Genomic DNA, 14,327 nt, shown 5'->3' with positions numbered 1-14,327 from the left:
GACCACAAGCTGAGGACTTAAGGCATTACTTTTTCAGCAGAGAAAACACCTCGAATTACCAGTTAGTCTTGGTCCTCCTCCATATCTACTATAGAAAATGTCAGCCGCATATTCAGATATTCTCTTCATAATTGATATCTTATCAGGATGAAGCTTGTCATGGGAACACAGGCAAGCGTGATTATCGATAGGCTTGGTGGGTGTCGATTCATCCAACCATTTCTGTAGCCACTCGAGAGAGACAAATTCATAGGGCTCTGAGGGAAAAAGCAAAAGAAAGCATCTATGTATTTTCACAGCTTTTTGACTAAGTGATACTCATTTTCCTCTAAAGACAATACAAACTCTGTCCAAAGTTAGCAGAATCAGAAGAATCACTCTTCAGGGAAAATGCTGAGGAGTTTGACATAAAACTCCATTTAACTAACCCTCTTCTAGGTCAAGGAGCTGTGCACGATAGGAGACTGCACAGTTCCCTATGAGAGCGGCTGGTATTATTAACCACATTCTACAAAAGAGGCATCCACAGAGAGAAGTGTCTTGCTTGACAGCACAGCAGAGTTCTGATCAGGACACCCATGACTGTCGACTAGAAGCCATGCTCCACACATTGGCACGCAAATCATATACCCTCATTCCCTACTATGTTCATTTCATAAATGATTTTCATAAACACTTCTCACCAATGTGAAATACATCTGGAAATGAAAATGAAGAGACTGAGTTCCAAGTTATAAATTAACCTCAGAAAAAATTTTACAAATTAACCTCATCAGCCATAACCACACTTTTATAAGCCAGTTTTAACCACTGAACTTTTTTTCTTCGTCCGAGAGGATACTGGTGTCACTTAAAACGTATTTGATTTCCCCACCCCAGTCCGTATCATGAGCTACTTGTTATATAACGTATATCAAGAAAGTAAGCTATTTTATACAAATTCCAGTATGAATTACACTAGAATTGAATTGTTAGCGACTTTGACGTTGCAAAAATTTAGACAAAACTGAACCACCTCAAAATGAGTTTTCATTTGGGAAAACAAGAGTCCCAGAGTTCCCTAAAAGTCAAAATTAAGGACAAAGGGCCAGCTTTGATTACTTACAAAGATCTCCAGTGAGTCCCAGCATAAAACATAGAAGAAAACATACAGAGATTGAATTTACGTATTTGTATCATGTACTACTTCTGATGAGATCTGAGGGATAGACAATTTAATGCAAAGCCCATTTTGACCAATTGTATACCTCTCTTAGAGTTAGTGACAAGTCTAGAAAACTACTTTCCATTTAAGTTCAGTGTGAAACACTTCAATTTTTACAAAAACAAAATTCAGCATGATCGCATCCCATTATTTGTTCTAAGACTGTACATCGTCAACTGAGAGCTTTCTGATGGATTGGTCAGCCCTAATGCAGCTGCAGAGAAAGAGCTCATGACTGCCAAGTTGAGACCAAGGTCTAATCCAAGTTCTGCCACCAAGAAACTGAACTTGAGCAAGTCACTTGAACTCTCTATGCTTCAGGTCTTTTATTTGTAAAATGAAGGTAATAATACCTGCCTTCTACCTACCTCACAGGGATGTTGTTGAATGTAAAAGATAAGATATGTGAAGCATTTTGAGCTTTTTGGAAGAAAAGAGATATAGAAAAGTTAATCATACATTCACACAATATATAAAGTGGAGACCTTAAGATTCAGTATAGGTAACACGGTTGTGACACTCTACAATATATAATGATACAGCTAATTAAATTCAAAATACTTCCCAATTTTATTTGGCATTTATCGAGTTTAATCTGCCAGGGACAGAGTACACCTGGTTATCTTCAGAATTTTACTAAGATACATGATCTCTGTCCAAGAAAGCAAAATGAAACTCTTAGCATATCTAATCCTTTCTCAAATACAGTCACATAGATTAAAATTTTTACTAATCTGAAGACCATCAAAGGAGGGAAAACTGAACTGTGACACAGAGGAACATTCAAGAACCATTCACCAGGTGTTCTCATGTCCCCAGGTGCTGGGGAGGGAAGAGCAGACAATGCCCACTATTGCTAACTGCAAACAAACCATAAGGATCCCGACCCTCACGAGAAAAGGAGTCCAGGAAGTACAGAAAACACTCTGTGCCAAGGGCCGGCTGCTGGAATTGAAAGCCCAGGGTGGCTGTACCCCGGACCCGTATGATAATGTGACTCAAAGGCAATCTGCTTCAGACAAGATTTCCCAATCCCCTACTCGAATCCCACAGAAAACTTCCAAGTGAAGGTTATTGTTTTGGTTTTGAGCAGTTACATACGAATTAAAAGTAAGTCATGAAGATCAGAAAAATCACATCTGATTTTACAGTAAGAGGAGGAAGGGAGAGAGCAGAGAGCAGTTCTGGGGTTCTGATGGAATTCTGTATTATTAATTCTACTGATTTTCTAGATTCAGGGTGCTAGTTTTAGTGTGCTGGAGGACCCATGGAAGGAAGAGGGGCTGTGGTTCACATAGGTCTGTCTGTCTTTCCATTCCCAATCTCGATCACCATAAAGAGTTGGATCAGTCTCTGCCAAGAGTTCCCAGACAATCAGGGACGAGCTCAAGTCTCAAGAGTTAAGGCAGATCTGCTTCTGGAGAGTTTTTACACTACTGACGTTTCTGTCCTAGAGAAAGACTCATGGCAGATTCCCTATGATTTGTGATCTAGCAAACCAGCTCAGCACTGTCTTCCGAAGGCATGGGTAATCAAGCACCGAAAAAGGAATGCGCACTCTAATCGCCAAGGTGGAAATACTGAACGGTCTATCATCTCACCACTTCACAAAACAGGAAAGCACTTGTGACAGTATTTACCAGAGAGAAATGTACATTTTGGTTAAAGTTATGTATAACTTTTTTTTTCTTTTTAACGCCTGAATTTTGAACATAAGGAAATCCCTTGGGGGGAATTATAAAAGTCTACAAAGACTGTGGCCTCAAAAATATTTGCAACACTTCACCTAGACATACTTTACCATTATTTGCAGATACCTTATTTAAATTTCAATAAAAAGGGCCAAAAGTGTCTGTGTTCCCAATGAGGCATATGTTTTAGGATAAATGACTCTTCTTTTATATAAATGTTCACAAACACAAGTAAGAGTTAGAAAATGCATAACAAAGACTAGGATTGGCAGCACAAAACCACATTCATCTGATTTTGGATTTTCAACACTTAACACGACATAGATATTCTACTATGTATGTTTACTGCAAATGGGAGGAAGATGTTCCTAACTGGTAAAAGTACTGATAACGGAGAGATATTCTAAGAACACAAGAGCAGTTTCTTAGAGACTGAAAACAGCCAGGAGATGCCCAAGTATGTGCTAACCAGACACATCCTGCCTTTGGACAATGCGGTTTTAAAAGAGAGGGACTTAACTGCATCTAACATAAAATGCAGTTTTGAACCATTCTCTTGTCCAGTGAATGCAGAAAACTAGGAATACAGTTCAAAAAATAGATTTCTCAACTCCTTTGAATAAATTTAGGTATTTGAATCATATTCATGTCCAAATCATTTTCAGTAACATCAGGGTCAGTCTCATTCTTTAGAATAATCCCAACCCTTGGGACAGAGTGAGACCAACGCATTACAAAAAAAAGTCAGAATCAAATAAAGATGTGGTTTAGAAAGAACTGTTCAGAGTCACTCTTACAGATTTAGCAATTTATATTCATCTTTTGTTTAAAAGAGTATACCAGTAATGGAAAAATAAGATATGAAAAAGACAAAACCACAAGTACAATTATACTTGAGTATTTATCTTCAAAATTTAGGATTAAATTGCCTCTCTTCTTTACGTAGGAATTGGACATGGGGAAGTCTGCCTAGGAAACGTTAAAGACACATCGTTACCAATGGTACTGAAGGCTTAAAAAGTTGGGATTTTCTAAGGCACTAGGTAAACTTGAATAAACATACACAGTAAAGGGATGAGCTGGCTTGTGTGGGATAATTCTTAAAAAATTAAGGGTCAGCAGAAAGCTCTCCATTCTTAGCATAATGTTTGATATTAAATTTCAAATTAGTATAATAGTATCATTAAAAATAGCACACAGACAAGACTGCCTGTTAAGACTGTCAGGGCAGTGAGTTGCTTCCATAACCCAATCAGATTTTTAAGAACAAATTAATATCTCACAAAATAGAAATGCCTGTAAGACTCATACATATGCAGAATGCTGACCTAAACCTTTTAATTTGTTAAGAGCTTCCCATTCTTAAAAGTACATGATAATGAAAACTATATGGAATGCTATGCATCAAATTATTGCTCGTTTACATAGTAATTTTATAGTGCTTAAGCTGGCGTTAGTGGGTTATAAGAAAGGGCAGGGGAAAGTTTGTTCATATACATTTGTGAACACGAAAGAAACAAGGCACATAATGGCAGCAGTGCTGTCCCAGAATATCTTACAGACCAGCTCCAGCAGGTAACCTTTGGTACAGCTCCTTAACCTCTTCGTGCTTTGCTTTTCCTTTATCCACACTTTGCTTACGCATCTCGGCCATTTCAATACACCACTCCTCAAACTTGGAGTTATCCCGATCTACCAGCTCTTGAAGAAAGGCTATTCAAAACAGAAAGACAAAAACTAATGTTTTCCTGTTTTTAAAGACACAGAACCATGCCAATCTCGAAATTACAGCAAATATCTGTTAGGATTCTAGCGGGAACTTCCTACTGAGGTCTCCCTTTCTATAAGAGATCTATAACCTGCAGACAAGAGTGAAAATGGAAACAGCCACTTGAATGATACTAGGTAATTCCCAATCTGGTTCTCTATGATGTCACCAGACAACTGGAGCCATCAAATGGCTCACAAATACCACTTAAAAACAGATGATGCCACAGACCACAGTCCAGTAGTAGGTAGGATGACAATTTAAGACTGCCCTCAGGCCTGTAGCAACTCTTCCCCGCCCCCCACCCCTTCTTAATTAAGTAAACTCTAAGCCCAAGCCCATGCCCATGGTGAGGCTTCAACTCATGACCCTGAGATCAAGAGTTGCATACTCTACCAACCGAGCCAGCCGGGCACCTTGCTAAGTGGGTATAACCCACTTGTATGCTTTACAAATTAAACCAAATGATTCCTTAAATACATGTTTTCTTACCTATAAAATTTTTTAAATTGTTTGTGGTTTTCTTTGGGAGGGAAGGGGTCAGTGGAACAGTTCTGTTAAAAGTTCCTTTATTTTTTGGGTGCTTGGGTAGCTCAGTTAGGCCTCCGAGTCTCGATGTCGGCTCAGGTCACAATCCTGGGGTTCCTGAGACTGAGCCCCATGTCGGGCTCTGTGCTCAGAGCCTCCCTGGGATTCTCTCTCTGGCTCTCCCTGACTCGTGCAGGCTATCTCTCATTCTTGCTCTCTCAAAATAAACTTTTTTTTCAACGGTACCTTTATTTTAAAAAACTCACTACTTTATTTATTTATTAAGATTTTATTATGGATCTGAAGCGGGCTCTGTGCTGACAGCAGAAGCCCAACCCGGGGCTCCACCCACGACCCATGAGATCATGACATGAGCCAAAGTTGGGCATTCAACCGACTGAGCCACCCAGGCACCCCAAAATTTTGTGATTTTTAAGTAATCTCTACACCCAACACGGGGCTCAGACCCACTCACTACTCATGAGATCGAGTCACACACTCCACCAAATGAGCCAGACAGGCACCCCCAAGATTCACTACTTTAAAAGCAAATTTGTGATTATATTTACTTTCACCAACACTTACTATCTGCAATCAACCTATCTTAATAAATTAAAACAGGAAGTTTTTATTTTTGTAATTATCTTTAAATGTTTTATCTATTCTTGAGGGAGAGTGTGAGCGGGCGAGGGACAGAGAGGGGGGAACAGAAGATTTGAAGCGGGCTCTGTGATGAGCACAGCAAGCCTGATGAGGGGCTCAAACTCACAAACCACGAGATCATGACCTGAGCTGAAGTCAGACGCTCAAACGACTGAGCCACCCAGATGCCGCTAAAGCAGTAAGTTCTTGTCACTGACCTTTGAGCACAGTATTCTAACATATTTGCCTTATGTAACCCTGGAAAACTGCTTACCTGGTACCTGAACAATTGTGTTGGGTTTTTCTTGAGTTTGTAGTCTATACACCAACATGTATGCATTTCGAGAGCAGTGAGTTCCTTTGCCACACTTGGGTTTACGTGTCTGGGACTTAGAAGGTTCTGCTGAGGTCGAGAAATAAAAGATAACTAAATTAGAATGCCTCTAGTATGTTCATCCTTTTGCAGGGGAGGGGAAGGAGGAGGGCCACAGAAAACAAATTTCTATAATACACATTCAAGATACTTTAACAGGGATCTGAAACATTAAAAGGCAATACAAATTCAGCATGCTCTTTAGATGCTTGAGTATTTAAACAAGCTTACTACCCTACCCCCTTTGCCTGCCATATTCCATTTCTATAAGATGGTAAGAAAGTACTATTTTTCAGGAAGAAAAACCTAGAACCAAATAAAAAGTACTACTGCTATGAGTTTATTTTAATGTCGATCTTAAATTACAAAAGTAAGTCCAGGGGCGCCTAGGTGGCTCAATCGGTAAAGAGTCTGACTCTTGATTTTGGCTTAGGTCATGATGGTGCAGTGAGTGAGATCGAGCCCGATGTCAGGCTCTGTGCTGACAGCGCAGAGCCTGCTTGGGATTCTCTCTCCCTCTCCCTCAGAATAAAAAGGTAAACTTAAAAAGATTTTAAAAATCAGGGCGCCTGGGTGGCTCAGTCAGTTGGGCATCCGACTTCAGCTCAGGTCATGATCTCAGGGTTCGGGAGTTTGAGCCCTGCATTGGGCTTGCTGCTGTCAGTGTAGAGACAGCTTTGGATCCTCTGATCACACCCTCTCTCATCCCTCCCCCAATTTGCGCACTCGAGCTCTCTCCAAAATGAATGTTCTTTGAAGGATTAAAAAAAAAATACAGTAAATCCAGATTATGACAGAGAACACACTGATGGTTCCCAGAGCAGAGGAGGGCAGGCAGCTGGGTGAAACAGATGACGGGGATTAGGGAGTACACTGGCAGATGAATTGTTGACTCACTATATGTTAACTGGAATTAAAATCAAAATTCAATAAGTTATAAAAAAAAAAAAATACGCAGATTTAATTGCCCAAAGAAATAAAACAGCATGTTCAAAATAGTGAAATGCTAATGAGCATAAAGATTAGCCACTAATCTCTACAAATTCAGTAGCATGGCATTCATTCCTAAGTGTTCTGCATGGCAAGTGGATCACATGAAAGTGATCTTCAGATTGGTGCCTAGGATCCAGGGGTAACCTTCCGGTGGTATGAGATCATGCTTACTTCTCAGGAAATCAATGACCAGATCTCCAATTCACTATATACTTTTGTAGAATCGAGCTGCCTCAAAGCTGAGGTTCCACTGATAGCTCCTGCCTCTCCTTTCTCAGTCATCCCTCTCCCACTTTACAAAGGAAAGATATAACCTCACCCAGGGATTAAAAAAAATTTCTTAGCCATGTCATTAAAAGATGTGTTTACAATAAAATTTTGCTTTTTTATTTGATTCAGGAGTATTCTATAACATACTCATATGGGATTGACCAATGTGGTGATATTTATAATTTAAAAGATAAAGCTAGATCCTGAGGCAAGGGGGGGCGGGCAGGAGGGAGAAGGGGAAAGGGAGAAGGATATTGGGGGGAAAAAAGAAAAAGTTCAATCAAAAAGAACTTTAACTATTTAGAGCTTTATGGTTAAAGAAATCTGAAGTATATTCCATTAGAATAAAATTCTGCAGGGTCAGATGGAAATGATGGAAATACTAGTATGGGAGAAAGGGGGAGGGTTGAAAGTGTCCTGCTATAAACAAAGACCAATTCATATGTCTCTGAAATAGTGGGTATTGACTGTTAACTAATTTCATTTGGACGCTCTTAAAAGTGATGTTCCAGTTTCACTATGTCAGAAAGTCACATTATTTGGAGCACTTAAAATTATGATGAAAATGCCGGGTTTTAAAACATGCAAGGAACGCAAATTCGTTCAATATTCTTATAGAGAATACAGGAACAAAAAGTTTGAAGACCACCATAACAGTAAATTAAAAACGTCAGGGGGCGCCTGGGTGGCGCAGTCGGTTAAGCGTCCGACTTCAGCCAGGTCACGATCTCACGGTCCGTGAGTTCGAGCCCCGCGTCGGGCTCTGGGCTGATGGCTCAGAGCCTGGAGCCTGTTTCCGATTCTGTGTCTCCCTCTCTCTCTGTCCCTCCCCCATTCATGCTCTGTCTCTCTCTGTCCCAAAAATAAAAAAAAAAAAATAGCTTTAAAAACGTCAGGAGCATATACAGTAAAGAGGCAGTTGGGCACTTCTAACCAGAAAGTATTATGATTTAACATGTTCAATTCTTTGTAGAAGATGGGAATATAAAACAATTCGTAAAAGTTCATAATAGAACACAGGTGAAAATGACTCGTGGAATTTAACAAACAAGGATTTTCTGTTTTTGATGAAAAGAAAACAACAGATGAAAGCTGTAACGAACATTGCGTAGTGGCATTAAAACACTGGAATGGAGGGGCGCCTGGGTGGCTCAGTCGGTTAAGCACCTGACTTCGGTTCAGGTCATGATCTCACGGTTTGTGGGGTCGGACTCTGTGCTGACAGCTCAGAGGCTAGAGACTGCTCTGGATTCTGTACCTCCCCCTCTATCTCTCAAAAATAAACATTAGAAACAAACAAAAAAACACTGGAATGGAATCCTGATAGGTGTGGAGTCTCTTTCTCTTGAACTACTCTAAAATTTAGGGCTGCTTAGAAACAGTAGATAGGACAGCCTTACCAATGCTTTTATTCCTACAATTCTGACTAAAATGAAGACAAATCGAATAAACTTCAGTGAAGAACAGTCAAATAAAACCACGACACAATTATTCATAATTTAAAGCTACATCTCAGTTTTGTTCCCAGAAAGACTCTCACAAAAAGAAAAATTATAAGCAAAGGTTAAGACCTTGAGTGTTACTAAGATGGGATGGGAATAACATTGCTGAATATCTATAAACACCTGTTATTTAAAAGCAGAAAATACCTCTCTCAATTACAAGAATATCGTTGCCACTTAAATATCTGCAGAAAGATCTACCCACATGCCTGGAAAGCCAACTCCAATGGCCATGCTCCTCCCTGACACCTTGGGCAAGTGGTTCTGATCCACGAAGAACTGTGGAGGAGACACACACCCATTCCCATTCCTTTTCTCTTATTTAGACTCCCAAGTCCAAGCCGCATCCAAGAATGACAAACACGGAGACACAGTAATGAAAAGTTCAGCTGAGATGGCTTCTACTGGAAAAACTGTGCACTTCGTTAGGGAAGGGATGGGTCTTCTGGCCCAAGAAAATGGACAGGATGACAGCTCCAGAGTAAGGTGCTATTCACAAAGCACTGTGAAGGCAGACCTCATCACTACAAAATCGCAAGCAGCTTACTCCCCAGAGGCATTGCATCACACTCTGGGGATGGCATAAGATACTTAACAGGGAGGAGCAGGCACTGTTCTCAGAGCAAAGGTCCCCTGCTAGAGTTATTTCTCCAACACACATCTCCCAACACAAAGAAAAACATCATGGAAACCATCTCTGGAGGAAAATCTTTTTTTTTTTTTTTTTTAATTCAGGCATCGCTAACAAAAGATGTTCAGAGATTTTACGTGTGTTTAAGACATGCAAATACCCTTAATAACCCATACCAATCTTGGGCCATAAAAATTTATCAAAATATTTCCAGTAAAAAAAAATTTATATTTTAAAAGGGCACTCACAACTTAAAGGTTTTACCTAGATCTTCCTCAATCCCTAGTTGTAATTTCTTCCCCTCCATCTTTTCTATGTCTTCGTCATTAAACTTATACCATTCACCGGACTGTGGATCTTTCACATGGGCAATGTAGTGGCCAGAATAAGCACTCACTCCTCTGTGTATAAGGACTGCACTCAGTTCATACACATAGGACCCACCTGGAGAAAGAGAAAGGGAGAAAGTAAAAAACGTTTTGGACAACAATATTTCTTCTTATATCCTGAGCCTTAACGGTAATGATTAAAATTGTTTTCCTATCTGATAGAATTCAAAACATGGCACTTTTTTTTTTTTTACAAAAAATTTAGTTTTACAAAGTAATATAGCAGATGCTATCTTAAGCACCTGACTGTACTGACTCTCCATTTCTCTTGCAAAATATACAGATGGAAAGCTATTGCACTCTGGGCACCCAGGTCAGGGTTACAAAGCTATTCTGTAGTACACTTTGCTATTCTGCATGAATTGGCTCACCTATATACTTACCAAGAATCAGGTGATCATATTCTTCTCACAAATTACTTATACAAACTAATGAGATGGGAGTGTGAAATTCAAAAAATTTTTTTTCAAGAAGAAAAAATGTTTTAGAAAAAATTAGAGATAAGCCATTAAGAAAAATTGCTGTTGGGGCTCCTGGGTGGCTCAGTCGGTTGAGCGTCCGACTTCGGCCCAGGTCATGATCTCGCGGTCCGTGGGTTCGAGCCCTGCATCGGGCTCTGTGCTGACAGTTCGGAGCCCAGAGCCTGTTTCAGATTCTGTGTCTCCCTCTCTCTGACCCTCCCCCGTTCATGCTCTGTCTCTGTCTCAAAAATAAATAAACATTAAAAAAAAGAAAAACTGCTGTCAAAACAGGCATAGGCCAAGATAACTGGAAACAGGAGAGAAAACATTAAAATTTAGAATGAGGTGGGGCACCTGGGTGGCTCAGTCGGTTGAGCGGCTGACTTCGGCTCAGGCCATGATCTCACAGTTCACGGGTTCAAGCCCCACGTCGGGCTCTGTGCTGACAGCCCAGAGCCTGGAGGCTACTTTAGAATCTCACTCTCTCTTTCTCTCCCCCTGCCACCACCTGCCCCTCGTCTCTCACAAATGAATAAACGTTAAAAAATTAAATTAAAAAATCTAGAATGAGGGGCATGTGGCTATCACAGTCAGAAGAGCGTGCGACTCTCAATCGAAGTTCTGAATCTGAACCCCATGTTGAGTGCAGAGATGACTTAAATAAATAAAACTTCAAATAAATAAAAATGCAGAATGATTCTGCACTGAGGTTTCTTCAGAAGTATTTTTAAATTCCTATTTCACTTTAAAGAAAACCAATAAATAGACAAACAAAAGCATATTATGCACATGGTTTATGCAAGAGAAGGCTTTACCCATTTATCCAAATATCGGCAAATGAACATGGCCATTTTCAGATACAATATTCTAAAGCTTTTTTTAAAGAAAATCTTTTAAACCAATCATGGGGAGAAATACATATGTACTGGGAAAAAAAAAATCACTTCTATCTATTTTATTAAAAATTAGAAAACAAAAAACTAATTAGCAACTCCATAATACAGACAGAACCACTACTGACACTGAGACCTGCAGTTTTTTCTAACAAATATATCATTAACATCTTTCTATATCATTAAACATCGTAAAACTCATTGTAGTGGCACCTGGGTATCTCAGTCGGGTAAGCGTTCTTGACTCTTGATTTCAGCTCAGGTCATCTCAGGGTTTCGTGAGTTCTGCATGGAGCCTGCTTAGGACTCTCCCTCTCTCCCTCGCTCTCTGCCCCTCCCCTGCTCATGCTCCTGTCTCTCTCAAAAAAAATAAACGTTAAAAAAAAAATCAGATATGATAAAGAACCAAACTGAACTTCTAGAAATGAAAATTATAATAACTCAAAGTCAAAACTCTACAGAAAGGCTTAACGGTGGATTAGGTTCACCTGAGCAGAGAATCAGTAAAGTAGAAGGTGGGGCTAAAGAAATTCTGGGACACACAGCACAAAGCAATGGAAGAGTCAGGGAACACCTTAACAAACACCTATTGGGATTCGAGGGGAGAAGAAAGAGTGGGGATGAGACATTTTAAGACACGATGGTTGAGGAATTGTTTGATACCTTTTGCAGGGAGGATAAATACACTTAGAATCTAGCCCAACAGGTCACAGTGACACTGCAGAATGCCCAAACCAAAGAAAAAACTCTTAACGATGACAAAACAGGCCCCAACCCCTCACCGGCAACACAAGCACTGCACGTGAACAGAACGGCCCACGTTAGGGAAAATAAATGTCACAAGAACAAAATACAGACAATTTTCAGACAATGATATGTGAAAACAATTTGCCATCGACAGACCCTTTCAAAAGGAATTTTATAAGCTCTATTCCATATTAAAAAAAAAAAAAAAAGCCACTGCAGAGGGGAGGTCTAGAATGCAGAAGGGAATGAATGATAAACCAAAGACGGTGGTAAACAAAACACCCACAGTCCTACACACAATAAGGCAGCCTTTGAGTTTTTTAAAAAGCAGAACTAAAATACATACAGAAAACAGGAGCCCCTGGGTGGTTGAGGTGGTTAAGGGTCTGACTCTCGATTTCAGCTCAGGTCATGATCTCACATTTCAAAAGTTTGAGCCCCGCACTGGGTTCCAGGCTAACAATGTGGAATCTGCTTGGGATTCTCTCTCTCCTGCTCTCTCTGTCCTTTTCCTGTTCATGCTTGCTCTCTCTCTCTCTCTCTCTCTCTCAAAATAAATAAATAAACAAACTTTGAAAAATTACTAAAAAAAAAACCAAACAAACACAAGAAATAAGCAATTTAAGAGAGGATCGACTTCTTAATGGTTTAAGGTCCTTGTAATGTGTTTTTGGTTTTTGTTATTTTTATTTAAGTAATCCTAAGATCAACAGTTACATTCTTCCAACTGAGCCAGCCAGGCACCCCAAGGTACTTGTACTGATTACAGAGGTAAAGACACTATGTCCAGAGTTAAGTGCACATGTTATTTTCTGTGTTAACTAACGGAAGTAGAGAATAGTGATATCAGACAGCTCAGGCTGTGTCTACCTGGTGTTCTGGTCCACACTCCATATTTTAGGGCTTACCTGGACTCCCCCACCTACTGTTCTTTCTACCACACTGCCCTCTCCCATTACTTCATGGTAAAAGTGAACCAGAAAAGGCCTCTCCATCTCCCCAACCTCAGGAAACCATAAAGTAAACCCATTACCCCTGAGGAGAGCAAGAGAAAGAGAACGTGGGGTGGGAAGGGAATGTCATGGTGTTAGTCTGGCCTTCGTATCAGGTTCTTACAGCTTGGGTGAACAAGGGGACCTCAGCATTGAACTCAGGTTGTGCTGGTACCTAACTAGCAGGGATTCCAGATGCCTGGCAGAAATAAGGTCTCACTGGAGGATGTGGCGTCATGCCAGCCCTAAGGGAATCCCCACAGATTTTCCATGTGCAATAACCAGCATGCAATCAAAGATAACCGAGTACAAAAGAAACATGACAACAACAAAAGAACCTACCGATACCCCCAAAATAAGCCTGCATAACATTCTAAGAGTCAGTCATGGACTATAAAAGTAGGCTATGTTTCAAGAAATGAGAAGCTTTAAAACATATTCAAGTAACGGGGAGCCATAAAATGTGGTACCGATTTGAACCACAGGAAAGATCAGTACTTAAGGGTAAGGGGGGGGGGGGGGATAAGGGTAAGTGGACCGATGCAGTTAAAAGATCCAGGTTGGGGGGCGCCTGGGTGGTTCAGTCGGTTGGGCATCTGACTTCGGCTCAGGTCATGATCTTACACTCCTTGAGTTTAAACCCTGCATTGGGCTCTGCCTTGACAGCTCAGAGCCTGGAGCCTGCTTCAGATTCTGTGTCTCCCTCGCTCTCTGCCCCTCCCCCGCTTGCACTGTGTCTCTCTCTCTCTCCAAAATAAAATAAAAACATTAAAAAAAAATTTTTTTTTTTTAAGATCCAGATTGGGATTCCGTTTGTTCGTATAAGCTTGCAATTCCCCAAATTAAAAGGGTTGAGACACAGACAGACACACAGCTATGACAGTGTTTTTCTCCAGCCACCTTCAACCACAGCCCAGATAAAGGAGCCAGGGAGGCAAGCAGTGCAAGATTTCATCATGGGTTGGGTTTCACCTGGCAATATCCCAGGAGGAAAAAGGTAAACTAAAGCCTAATGTCCAGGGATGCAAACTTACATCGTGAAGCACTGAAGCAAAATAAAAATAAAAATAAAAATAAAAAATAGGGGTGCTTGGGGTGCTCAGTCAGTTAAGCATCTGTCTCGTGATCCGGGCACAGGTCATAAGCTCACGGTTCGTGATACTGAGCCCGGCGTCAGGCCAGAGCTCGCTTGGGATTCTCTCTCACTTCCGTGCATGCATGCTCTCTCCCCAAATAAACAAAC

The 14,327-nt window shown here is 40.5% G+C and overlaps 1 protein-coding gene across 7 annotated transcripts in view; it reads right to left on the bottom strand.

The window, feature by feature from the left end:
• USP48 (ubiquitin specific peptidase 48) overlaps positions 1 to 14,327 on the bottom strand; it is a 115,561-nt gene that overhangs the window by 36,133 nt on the left and 65,101 nt on the right. For 3 of the 7 annotated variants that reach the window (XM_053898845.1, XM_053898841.1, XM_053898839.1), the window contains exons 9-12: positions 9,867 to 10,046; positions 6,108 to 6,236; positions 4,459 to 4,608; positions 60 to 257 (exon numbers count right to left, since the gene is read on the bottom strand). In XM_053898845.1, coding sequence (XP_053754820.1) covers positions 60 to 257; positions 4,459 to 4,608; positions 6,108 to 6,236; positions 9,867 to 10,046 — 657 coding nt within the window. The remainder of the gene's footprint in view (positions 1 to 59; positions 258 to 4,458; positions 4,609 to 6,107; positions 6,237 to 9,866; positions 10,047 to 14,327) is intronic. The other 4 variants (XM_053898840.1, XM_053898842.1, XM_053898843.1 and 1 more) reach the window with 4 other exon arrangements.

Source organism: Panthera pardus, unplaced genomic scaffold (assembly GCF_024362965.1).
Source record: "Panthera pardus isolate Hobbes unplaced genomic scaffold, ASM2436296v1 HiC_scaffold_11, whole genome shotgun sequence".
NCBI lineage: Eukaryota > Metazoa > Chordata > Mammalia > Carnivora > Felidae > Panthera > Panthera pardus.
Note: the sequence above shows the minus strand (reverse complement) of the source record. Positions and strands in the feature narration are given on the sequence as shown.